We start from the raw sequence: 13,474 nt of genomic DNA on the forward strand, positions 1-13,474 counted from the left end.
GATTTGTTTACTCATTCAGCGGGTGCGCGCCCCAGTCCAAGATGGCTACTGGAGACAATAGCGGTCGGGTTCCGTGTTTAAATTTCTCCGGACACGGACCTTTGGGTAACAGCCAACCGAGCAACAGTCCTTACGCCTTGGCTGCGAGTCACGGAGGATCCGTTGGAGGCGGCGGAGGCTCTCATGGCGTAACGAGACGCTCAAACCCTCAAACGGGGCCCGCGGGATTGGAAAGCCCCGGTGTTGCCTCTGGACCTCCGCCGAATCTGATGAACTCTCTCCCGGCTGCCGCGGCGGTGATGGGGCCGCTGGGCGGGGCGATGGCTCCGGCCGCCTCTAATATGACAGGAAGCCCGTCTAACGCAGTGATGACACCGGCGGCCGCCACACACTCGTCTCTGTCCGCTGCCCCGGCCGCAGCTGCCGTGCTCGTGTACCGGGAGCCTGTTTATAACTGGCAAGCGACGAAAAGCACCGTTAAAGAGAGATTTGCGTTTTTGTTCAATAATGAAGTACTGAGTGATGTTCACTTTCTAGTGGGGAAAGGAATGGGAGTCCAGCGGATACCTGCACACAGGTGATTAACTAAATTAAAGTTCTGTCATCATGTTGTTTATCCGTGGAACAGAAAAAAGAGAGATATTTAGCGGGATGTTCATGCGACCTTTTCTTTATAGTGAAAGTGGGTGGGGACTGAAGCTGTTAAAGCTCCAAAAAAGATAATAAAAGTATCATAACTGTAGTCCATATATTTCATGCACTGTTTTACCACATCTTCCGAAGACATTTGATAGCTTTGTGTGAGGAATGGACTCAAATTAAAGACATTATTCGTTAAAAATCTTCCCCTCAGCTGAAGCGCGTGTGACAGTTGGTCACGTGGCACAGAAGAGCCAATAACATTTACGCTTTTACGAAAAACAGACTATTAAAAAGTTTTTGAATCGTGACATCATCACACAGTTTGTCTGTATTTCTCATTAAAATATTCTTTTAAAATGAAATCAGAAAAAAATAAATGTATATTAAATTAAAGGTGCAATATGTAATATTTGCGCAGTAAAATATCCAAAAACCACTAGGCCAGTGTTATATATTTTGTTCACTTGAGTTCTTACAATATCCCAAATGTTTGCAACTATTTGTAAATCGTGAGAAAATTGCAATTTTAACCAAGGCTCCGGGACGTGTGAGGAGTCGCCTGTCAATTGCATCATACCCGCGTTACCCTCGGTTTCCGGTTTTATTTTGTAGAAACCATGGAAACACCAACGACGCTTTAATATTTACATGTTTTAATAGACAAGTGAACAACTGTTTTGATATATTTACAGACAGAAAACAAATTATTGTTATATAGCTCAACACGTTTAGTCTTATTGTTTAATTCTAATTTTCTTGATTTTTTGCGAGTAACGTTACCATGCTTTACCATGCCTCAGAGAAAAACACTATTTTGTCAAGTAGCTAACATAGCATAATCAGATGCAGCTTTATTTTTAGTAACAGTAATACAGCATTTTCTCCATCATACAATACGCTTTAAAATGAATTGCATGCCGTTTATCAACACAAGCCATCCAGCATTTAATATGATATTGTAAAATCGATCTATCTTACTGCAGTGTGTAACAGTGTCTCACAGCAGCCGCCGAGCGAACGCACAGAGTAACATTATAACATCAATTTTCAACACACTCAAATGTATCTAATATGATAAACAGAGCTGCGTTACCTCATACTCATGACCGGAAAAGTGGAAGCGGGCGTGCGACTGTGTCATAATAAAAGTCCCGCTGCTCGTGAGGCGTGTGTTGATCAATCGCTCCAGCTCCTCGTTCAGCTCCACAACACTCGCTCCTGCTCTGCTTCACACTACAGTAACGTTAATAATCACATCCATGAACATGATTTCTTCCCGACTCCAATCCCTATTCTTTTGCACCGTCCGTTTAGGTGAAGACCACATGTCCCAAGATTCTGCGCTCAAACTTGGCATCATCAAGCTACACCTTTGTTTTGAATAGGCCTCTAGCGGACAGAATTATTACATATTGTACCTTTAAGTGCAAATGTTTACACAATGGTAGTATTTGTTATTCACTTTATTTCAGGGGGATTAATATTATTTATTAAATATATTTATTAGGGATGCACCGATGTATCGACTGCCGATATTTATCGGCCGATTTTTGCTCAATTTACAACCATCGGCATATCAGCTATAGCAGGAAAAAGGCCGATATAACAAACCGATAGTTTATTTATTAACTGCATGAAGGCACTGAGCTTTATAATGACTGTTGCATAATCCTAGCGCTGCTTTCTGTGCTTTAATGCTAATCAAATAAAAAAGAAAAAAAAATAGCACACTATTCTTGTCTAAGCAACTTCAAATTTTCATAAGTGTAGCGGACCCCATCTGAATGATGACCAAACCTTTACTGATGTTTTATGAAGTTTACTGCATCCGTTTTCACTCCAAAAGAAGCAGCATAAGAGCTAAACAAGAAGTGCACATTAAAATCTCTCTCTTGCATTCTCATCAACATAAGCGAATTACACAAAACACTTGTTACAAATAACAGTAAACAAATGCATAATTAACAAAGTAAATAATACATGCTTAAAAAACTGACAAACTTTAAATCTGCAAAATATCTCAGAAGAACTGCGTGCTCTTCTTTTCATAACCCATATAGCTCCGTAGACTACAACACCCGTCAAAATAAAAGTCCCACCTTAGTAAAGGAGATCTCGTACATATTTAAACTTACAAAAAAATATTAAAATGTATACAAAAACAAATTAAAAAATGAATCATAATAAAGTCTGTTACCATAAAGGATTAATATGTATTTAATTTATACAGTGAAGAATATGCAGTGCTATTTTACATTTGTTTACTACCTGAACCAATCGATGTTCATTAGAAATTATTTGATGAAGCAGTAATTAACCTGCTAGTATAATTTAATGCAGGTGTTTTTGAACTTTACTATGCATTTTGATGACAACATTTCAAAACACAAGAAGTGATAAATATCGGTATCGGCCAAAAATCCGTATCCGTATCGGCCCCAAATAATCATATCAGTGCATCCTTAATATTTATTGTATAGGCTAGTCAAAATCTGAAAGCTTAGAATCATGTATTAAAAACTCAATTATGCAAATAATATAATTAGCTTTATTACTTAATCCTACTGTATTGTTTTAGTTGTACTACTTGTAATTAGTTTACTTTATTTTCATGACAAACACATTTCAATTTGCTCTGATTACCATAAAATGTCCATATTTTTGTAATTTTCATTAAATTACTTTTAAAGTGAAATCAGAATCAATTAAAGGCAAAGCTAATGGCATATACTGCCATGCCGTAAACACATTTTATGTGCATATTTGTCAAAAAAATCATATTATTTATTAAATATATTTGAAGACTTCAAATGCAAAAGCCTCTAAGTGCCGTCTGAAATTTTCTTCTAAAATAAGCATTTTTATCAAGCTTGTATGTTTAGGTTCAGTAATTCCACTTTAATGGCAATTAATAGGTCCTTTTTATTGCCATTAAAGTGAAATAACTGAACATAAACATACGAGCTTAATAAAAATGCTTATTTTAGAAGAAAATTTCAGATGGCACTTAGAGGCTTTTGCATCTGAACTCTTCATTTATAGTATTATAAATGTATTATTTATAATATTACTGTTACCATTCCAGGTTTGTTCTGGCAGCTGGCAGCGCAGTATTTGATGCCATGTTTAACGGAGGCATGGCCACCACATCCACAGAGATCGAGCTTCCTGATGTAGAAGCTGCAGCGTTCCTGTCATTGCTCAAGTATGATCATTTTTCTCAAAATGCATGGATATATATTCCAGAAAGATGTCGACAATGACCTTTTCCCCAGGTTCCTGTACTCTGATGAAGTTCAAATTGGCCCAGAGACGGTGATGACGACTCTCTACACCGCTAAGAAATACGCCGTCCCGGCCCTGGAGGCCCACTGTGTGGAGTTCCTCAAGAAGAACCTGCGAGCGGACAACGCGTTCATGCTGCTCACACAGGTGCGTCTCTGTCACATGTGTGTGATGTTTCCACTCCCGGTTCCTGTGGTTCTGATTGTGTTGTCTGTGTTAAGGCGAGACTGTTCGATGAGCCGCAGCTGGCCAGTCTGTGCCTGGAGAACATCGACAAAAACACAGGAGACGCTCTGGCTGCGGAAGGATTCACAGATATTGATATTGGTAATGTATCATGGAGTCAGATCCACGTTATACCACGTTACAGGCCTGACTGAATCAGTATCAATATTAGGGGTGGGAGGAAAAATTTATTGTGTTTCTCTCTTCAACGATTCTGGATCGATGTGCAATGGCACTATTTGTGCTTTAGAAACAGCCATAGTCTGCTTACTTTCAATGAACTTCCGCATTAATATAAGCCAGCTCGAAATCTTCTGGTAAGATGTCATTTGCTGGTGTGTTGAGCATCAGTAGTGTAATACTTAGTTTATAATCAGAATATATTCACTTAAATAGTCTGGCATAGCATTAATTTAGTTATTCAAACGTAAGATGACATAAAAAATAAATAAATAAAGATGCACCTCATTGTTCCTCCTCGGCTAAATTCAATTCGACCATCTGTTTTCACACTTTTATGTGAAAAAAAGCTTCAAAAATGAAATATTTATTGTGCACTTTAGTTAGATTCATTGAATAAAAGTGTGCTGAAATCATTGATCTTGCGCTGCATTGATCTGACAGCTTCAGTGATTATAAAGTGAGAGCGGTGCTCGCTTTCTGTGCAGTTCATTCACATTAAAAGTTATTGTTTTTCATGAGAATTTGTAAGATCTACAAGATTGACAAAATCTATTTTTAAACATAGTTATGTTATAATGTTTAATATTTATTCAAAAGTGAAACTAAGTGAAAAATTATTACGTGAATATGCGCAAATAAATGATACTTTGCCGCCACCTGCTGGTTAAAGTGGTAATTATTGTCTTTTTTATTTTTAAATAAGTGTTTTCTATCAAATATTTTTAAATGTTCGGTTTTACAATGGGGACAATCTCAGAAGAATGACCAAATAATGTTTGTGGTCATCACATTAAATATAACGTTTGAAGTGCTGGAGAAAAATGTGCGTGTGTGTGTCTAATTACAGTCACTGCGTTTTTAAATAGCTTCGTCTTTATTGCAATCAATAAAACTGGTTTATTGGCAAATTAGTTAAATGTGATAACTGCATTAAAATATGAATAAAACATTAAAAAGTCAACCACTGATGGTTTTGTGTCGATGTACAGCGACTACAGAATGAACAGCTAACAGTTCACCGGAAATGCCCGAGCTGGCTTAACCACAACCAGGAAGTAACTGTGCATATAGTCCACACACAAACACAAAAATCCTCGAACCGACGAAAGTTCATAAAGGTTGAAGAGAATTACAAAGGCAATCACTGTTTTGTTGCGTAAGATATGTGCGCTGTGAGAAATGCATGAAATGCTTGATGTTACACTTACAATGCAATCTCGCCCATCGGCATTCCAGCGTTTACATCTGCCTCTGTATATGATGTCATCAGTAAGAGCCAAACTGCCCTCTTCGTTTATTGTGATAACTCTCCAGTTTAGGGTTCAATTCTCACTATTAGCTAGTGGCTTATTACTAGGATATTAGCTGTTTATTAGTACATATTAATGCCTTATTCTGCATGACAATATTCTACTTCTCTTAATCCTAAACTTAACATCTACCTTATTAACTATTAATAAGCAATAATTAGGAGTTTGAGGCAAAAGTCGTAGTTAATAGTTTGGACCCTAAACTAAAGTGATCTTTATTGCTTCTAATATGTTTCTTTGTTCTTCTTTATTTACGGAAAAGCTATTTATTTATTTTTTTTAAATTCAACTTTTAATTTGTAATTAATTTTAAAAAGCAACTAATTATAATTACACGAGTAGTTAAGTAATAAAAGTACAGATAATTTTAAGATTTAAAGTCTAATTAAGTTGGTAACTCTTCAGTATGGGAAACAATTCTCACTTTTAACTAGTTAGCTTGCATATTGGCTGTTTATAATTATTTATAAAGCACATTTTAATGCCTTATTCTGCTTGACCTTATTCCACATCCCTTAATCCTAGCCAATACCTAAACTTAACAACTGCAACTACCTTACTAACCATTAATCAGCAGTAAATAAGGAGTTTATAGTGGCAAAAGTCAAAAGTGTTACCATTTAGTCTAATTTAATGAATTAATGAGAAAAAATCGGATCGTGACTCCCAGAATCGGAATCAGGATCAGATCGTGAGGTGCCTAAAGATTCCCACCCCTAATCAATATATCTCATTATCATGCCAATAATAAGTAGTTTTATGTATTTATTATACTTCATCCTAGTCGCATTGTTTATAATTAGTTTTTTGTTCTTGAATTTGTTTGTGTTGACTTGAATAACTACATGAAGCAATGTTTTCTCTTACTTAACTGATAAATAAAGGCCACATACCATCGTTTTAAAATTATATTCACATTGATAATAATCATAAATGTTTCTTGAGCAGCAAATCAGCATATTAGAATGATTTCTGAAGGATCATGTGACACTGAAGACTGGAGTAATGATGCTGAAAATTCAGCTTTGATCACAGGAATAAATTACACTTTACTATATATTCACAATTTTACTATATTTTTGATCAAATAAGTGCATATTAATAATAATAATAAATGGAGTTTGTTGAGTAGCATATTAGTTTTACTGTGATATTGGAAGTGATGAGTTTCTGGCATGATGACAACCCTAGTTGTTTCTTCACATCCTCACAGATGTCTGTCTTTAACTCCCTCTCTCAGACACACTGGTTGCGGTGTTGGAGAGAGATACTCTGGGCGTGCGGGAGGTGCGTTTGTTCGGAGCGGCGGTCCGCTGGGCAGAGGCTGAAGCCCACCGGCAGCAGCTGCAGCCCACGCCGGAGAACAAGAGACGCGTGCTGGGAAAAGCCCTCGGACTCATCCGCTTCCCGCTCATGACTATAGAGGAGTTCGCCGCAGGTCTCGCTTATGCCATTGACCCTGTAAAGCCTGACGTATCAAATAATGGAATTTAGAATCTTTGTGTATCATATTTGATACATCAGGCTCATATAGTTTGATACAGTGAGAATATGGAGCTCATATGTGTTTCACTCAGGTCCTGCTCAGTCGGCCATTCTGACGGACCGAGAGGTGGTGAGTCTCTTCCTGCACTTCACGGTGAACCCTAAACCACGCGTGGAGTTCATCGACCGGCCGCGTTGCTGTCTGCGGGGGAAGGAGTGCAGCATCACACGCTTCGGGCAGGTGGAGAGCCGCTGGGGCTACAGCGGGACCAGCGACCGCATCCGGTGAGCGAGAAGAGACGCCCGTGTGTTTATTCACAGAGTCACCGCCTGTGTGACGTCAACTAACTGAATGACCGTGTTTGCAGGTTCTCTGTAAGCCGCAGGATATTTATTGTGGGTTTTGGGCTTTATGGATCTATACACGGACCGACAGACTACCAGGTCAACATACAGGTACGAATAAAAGAGTTTAGACAGCAATGAAAGGTCATTTCTGTGTGTCACCTGTTTCCAAACTTGTCAGTTTTCTGTTATTTTAGGATCATTGAGATACAATTATAATTTCTATTAATAGTTGAAATTAGTTTTTATAAAAATAATATACACTACCGTTCAAAAGTTTGGGATTGGTAACATTTTTAATGTTTTTTAAAGAAGTTTCGTCTGCTCACCAAGATTGCATTTATTTAATTAAAAATAGAGTAAAAACAGTAATATTGTGAAATTTTTTTACAATTTAAAATAACTGTTTTCTATTTGAATATATTTCACAAAGTAATTTATTCCTGTGATCAAAGCTGAATTTTCAGCATCATTACTCCAGTCTTCAGTGTCACATGATCCTTCAGAAATCATTCTAATATGCTGATCTGCTGCTCAAGAAACATTTAATGTGTACAATTGTACAAAATATTTGTGTACAATATTTTTTTTCAGGATTATTTGATGAATAGAAAGTTCAAAAGAACAGTGTTTATCTGAAATCTAATCTTTTGTAACATTATAAATGTCTTTACTGCCACTTTTGATTGATTTAATGCATCCTTGCTGAATAAAAGTATTCATTTCTTTAATTTCTTTTCAAAAAAATACAAATAAAAATTCTTACTGACCCCAAACTTTTGAACGGTAGTGTATAATGCTACAGAAGCTTTGTATTTCAGATAAATGCTGTTCTTTTGAACTTTCTATTCATCAAGGAATCCTGAAAAAAAAAAGTACACAACTGTTTTCAACATTGATAATAATCATAAATGTTTCTTGAGCAGCAGATCAGCATATTAGAATGATTTCTGAAGGATCATGTGACACTGAAGACTGGAGTAACGATGCTGAAAATTCAGCTTTGATCACAGGAATAAATTACATTTTACTATATATTCACATAGAAAACAGTTATTTTAAATTGTAATAATTTTTCATAATATTACTGTTTTTACTGTATTTTTAATTAAATAAATGCAATCTTGGTGAGCAGACGAAACTTCTTTTAAAAATATTAAAAATCGTACCGATCCCAAACTTTTGAACGGTAGTGTATATATGCTAGTAATTTTGTGTGTTTTGTCACTGTTATATATATATAAAACAATAGCAAAAAAATAACAGCAAGAAAATTGTGCAAAACAATCTGTAATGATCAACTGAACAGCACTGTTATTATAGTTAACTAAAACTCAATCCACAAAAAACATTTAATAATAATTTAATCATATATATTTTAATATATATATTTAATAATAATTATAATTTTATAATTGAATCATATATATATTTTTTTTTTTATTAAGTTAAGTTTTAAGTTATTTAATTAAGTTTTGCACGTCTTTTTACACATTTATGCATTTGGCACACTCTTAAATGTGACTTAAATTGCATTAAAAGTTTATATTTTATCAGTTAATGTATTTCCCTGGGAATCGAACCCATGATCTTGGCGTTGCTAGTGGCCTGATCCACAGGAATAACTGTAGTATATATCTTGGGAAAGTATTTTAACACTCCAAAGACTTAATTCTAAAAGAGTAATGTTTGTAAATGCATGTCTGCTTCACAATTTCGTTCAGATCATTCACACAGACAGCAACACGGTTCTGGGTCAGAACGACACCGGCTTCAGCTGTGACGGGTCGGCCAACACGTTCAGGGTCATGTTTAAGGAACCGGTGGAAGTTCTGCCCAATGTCAATTACACAGCCTGTGCCACGTTAAAGGTGAGGTCGCTTGTTAATCTGCTTGAACGGTTTAAAGCACTGACCTCATCCACACAAGATGATCTTTAATGAATAGAAAGCTCAAAAGAACAATTTATTTGGAGTAGAAATCTATATAAATGTCACTGTTGATCAATTTAAACTTGCAAAACAAGTCGTAAAGATCATCATGTGCGGTGAATCTGTCCATATCTGTAACGTTCCTCTCTCTCCTCCCGCAGGGTCCAGACTCACACTACGGCACTAAAGGCATGAGGAAGGTCACGCACGAGTCGTCCGGCACCGGCACCAAAACCTGCTTCACGTTCTGCTACGCCGCAGGCAACAACAACGGCACGTCCGTGGAGGACGGCCAGATCCCAGAAGTCATCTTCTACACGTAGGGGTCAAGCGTGGACCGCTTCGATTGGCACATAATATTGCACTTGACCGTAACACTGACAGTATATAACGGACGCACGAACCTCTCGTCGCTGTTATAGGATGAAGGTTCGTCTGATGTTGCAGTTAGACTTCGGAGGGCTCATATTTACAATGACTGTTAACAGTGAATTACTCACCCATGACTGACTGACATGTAACAAATGTATCTTTATTTTTGTGTATCGGATTCTGCATCAGTCGATCTGGGTCGCAATTAAAAAATCTTGCCAAAAAAGCACCTCATAATGTTTTAGAGCTTTACATTTAACTGCATTATATGGGAAAAAACGAGTTTTGATGTGTATGCAACTAATGATTTGTAGCTACGCTGCCCTACAGAAGCAAAAAGCAGTACATATTACTGTCTTTTAGATTATTATATGGAAAAAAATGACATGAAATCAATCAGTTTCCATGTTGGAGTAGTTACTGCGTTCAGCTTTGGTGTGGCAGTGTGATTGCAGACCTGAAGTCTTTGGGAACATCTTTTCTTTTGTGCCAAGGTTTCCTCTTACATTCAGCACTTAATTGAACTAGAGGGTGAAAATCCATTCAGGAACAGTATTTATTTACAGGATGAAGCTCAGTCCTTGTGCATGCCGTCATTGAGGCTGTTCAGATCAGACACACACTCTGATGTTTCTTGATTGTAGATGGGTCGGTTATATTGGGTCTTTGTATGACTGCTCATGTCCAATAAAGTTAAATCATTCTTTACATTTGAATGTTTTTGTCTGTTTGTTTGTAAGACTTCAGGCTGTTTACAAACTTGACCCATTAGTTGAACAATTTGAGCTAATGAATGTGCAAAATAAAGAAAAATTCTAGCTTTATATCCTAATAATTTGTGTAAAATAAGTTAAATAGAATATTTCTTCAATATTAATATAGCTGTGGTCGAACAAGCCAGCTTCTCGGATCAGTCGTTTTTGTCAAGTTTATTTATTTAGCACTTTATCACCTTTATTTATATAGTGCTTTTTACAACGCAGATAAAATATGCAATAAAATTGCTTCAAAGCAGCTTTACAGGAAAATCAATGTGAGCCAGTGTTATTTTAGTATCACTGAGATACTATTATAGTTTTTATTAATATTTTGAATCAGATTTTATTTGTATATTTCCATTTCTTTTTTATTTATTTATTTTTTAAATGTCTAGTTTATTTTAGTACATCAAGTTAAACTAAATTACAATAAATGCTTTTTTTCAACTAGCTGAAATACAATAAGTTTAAGTTTTTTATATTATATTTCAGTAATTGTTTATTTTAGACTTTCTAGCAATTTTTTTTGTGTGTGTGTGTGTGTGTGTGTGTGTGTGGTTTTAGTGAACTATTATGGGGTTAGATTCCCGCCTAAAGCATTGCGGTCACAGATCAAAAAATATTAAATGTGAATCAAAAATGTAAAAACACGTAAAAATATATAACACAAACTTAAAAAAATAATGCAAAATGATCAGAATGGCAAAGAACGTGGTCACAGATCAAAAAATAATAAGCGTAAATCGAAAAATTAAAAGCGCATTTAAAAAAATAACAAGCGTGAATCAAAACTTTAAACACATTAAAAATGATATTGCACAAATCTTAAACTTGTGTTTGTGTTCTTAAAAGTTGTTTTCTTTGCTTTTATTACTTAAAGTACTCTGTACTTTATACTCGCTTACATTTTCTGCTCATATTTTACTCTTTTGTGCACTTGTGCTGTTTTTCTCTTTGCTCTTCTCTCCATGTTCCGCTCTTGCGTTTCCAAATGTTGCAGTTCGAGTTTTTTCTGTAAATTAAGCCGGGCTTAAGCGTCACGAAACGGGTGCCATTTGGGTCCGCAACATTTGATCAGATGCATAAGGCACAAAAAATGTCCCAAAGTCTGTTTCCAAAGTTTAAAGTTATTAATTCAAGTGTTCTTTTTAACATGGTATATCATAAAATGCTTTTTTTGAAGATTAGCATACTATTTTTAATAATTTTTCATTATTACAGAGCCAATTTCACATGTCCGTGTTAACCAACATGATATTTGTATCTAAAATATCATCAAATAAGTTATAGATTTTTTTCAAACATATACTATTTTCAGGATTATATGTGTGTCCCTGTTTACACAAAATATATTTATGCACAATAAACCTTATTTTTTTTGTAAATATTTTATGATTTGTGCACGTCCCTCAGTTTGACTTACCACCCCGTCACACTAACTTGTTTTATATATAAATAATGCACTGTTCCTTTAAATGACATCACAAAGCCTAAGTGACATCATTTGAGCCTTATAGCCACCAAGAACCAAAGCAGGCAACTATGTACATTTTTTTTTTCATTGTTTATTTGTTGCTTTTTCATGTTAGGCAGGGGAAAAAAAGTGTTTAAAAAAGTGTTTGTTCATACTAAACATTTTGAAAAATGCAAAGTGGAAATGAGTATGAGTAAATACTTTCAATTTCAGCTTCATGGATACCAATTATTATTTACTTTTATGACTAATGAATAAATACGACAGATTAAAATAGCTTTGACAGTGAGATTTGATTGGTTCCTTTGACACTTAAAGCCAATTAACCACATTAACTTTATTAGCTGCACTCCTTTTCTAAATCTGAAAGTTACTAGTATTGTCATAAACATGGGCAAAATATTCAGGATATCCGTGTAGAAAGTGTTCCCTGTAGTCATTCTTCATTTTTTTTTTTCTGGAGAGATTGTGACATTAAAGCGGCTATATGTAAGAACATCCATATTAAGTGCTTTTTTATTGCCAATGTGTGAACAGCTTGTAACGAAACTTAAAAAACGAGACCTTCCCCGACTTTCTAGGTTGTTTATGAAAGCGTGTAGACTGGTTTTTATGTGAAGAACTCGGGTCGTTTTTGCCGGGAAAATCGCGTCATGATGGAGCGTGTGCACGAGTGCGAGCACGAGCAATAAGTTGTTGCCTGCAGTTCACCAACCGGCCACCGGGGTTTCTGAATTCCACATCTTCTTTGAGAAACGTTCTCAGTTTACACGAGTTTACTCACATTCTGTGTATGGAAATCTGTCACAAGTCTGTTTATACAATTCAGATCATATAAATACATACATATCCACTGTAATGGAATTAAATCTGTATGTCTAAACGAACATAATTAGGATGAGACACAAGCAGTCGTGACGAGAAGAAATTGTACATATATTTAAAACGAAGGACAAACTCATGGCCAGCATAACGCGTATGTTAAAGGGTTAGCTCACCCAAAAATGAAAATTCTGTCATTAATTACTCATTTCACACCCATAAGACCTTCGTTTATCTTCATAACACAAATTAAGATATTTTTGATGAAATCCGAGAGGTATACGAGTCGACTCATCCATAGACAGCAAATTAACCACCACTGTCAAGGTCAGAAAGGTCCTAAAGACATCGTTAAAAAAGTCGACGTGACTGCAGTGGTTCAAATTTAATTTTATGAAGCGACGAGAATACTTTTTGTGCGCAAAAATAATGACTTTATTCAACAATATCTTCTCTTCTGTCATTTTCGTATACTGTTTACGTTCAGCGCTTTCAGGTCTTGAGCCCGCGTTCTGACGTAGAACCCGGAAGTGCTATTTGGAATAACAAGCATTGACAAGTGTATTAAAAGTCTTTTTTAATTAAGGATAACTAGACAAAGTTAACTAGAAAAAGCTAATTTGCCAAGAAAATTTTTCATTT

At 35.8% G+C, this 13,474-nt stretch overlaps 1 protein-coding gene across 1 annotated transcript; it reads left to right on the top strand.

The window, feature by feature from the left end:
• Positions 1–10,486, top strand: LOC125250748 (BTB/POZ domain-containing protein 2). The gene is made up of 9 exons (XM_048163472.1): positions 1–577; positions 3,728–3,847; positions 3,918–4,074; positions 4,149–4,254; positions 6,886–7,083; positions 7,223–7,415; positions 7,499–7,586; positions 9,200–9,346; positions 9,568–10,486. The coding sequence occupies exons 1-9, from the start codon at positions 42–44 to the stop codon at positions 9,727–9,729; spliced, it is 1,707 nt and encodes a 568-aa protein (XP_048019429.1). The 5' UTR covers positions 1–41; the 3' UTR covers positions 9,730–10,486.
• The last annotated feature ends 2,988 nt before the right edge of the window (positions 10,487–13,474 follow it).

The sequence above is a fragment of the Megalobrama amblycephala genome, linkage group LG17 (assembly GCF_018812025.1).
Source record: "Megalobrama amblycephala isolate DHTTF-2021 linkage group LG17, ASM1881202v1, whole genome shotgun sequence".
Lineage (NCBI taxonomy): Eukaryota > Metazoa > Chordata > Actinopteri > Cypriniformes > Xenocyprididae > Megalobrama > Megalobrama amblycephala.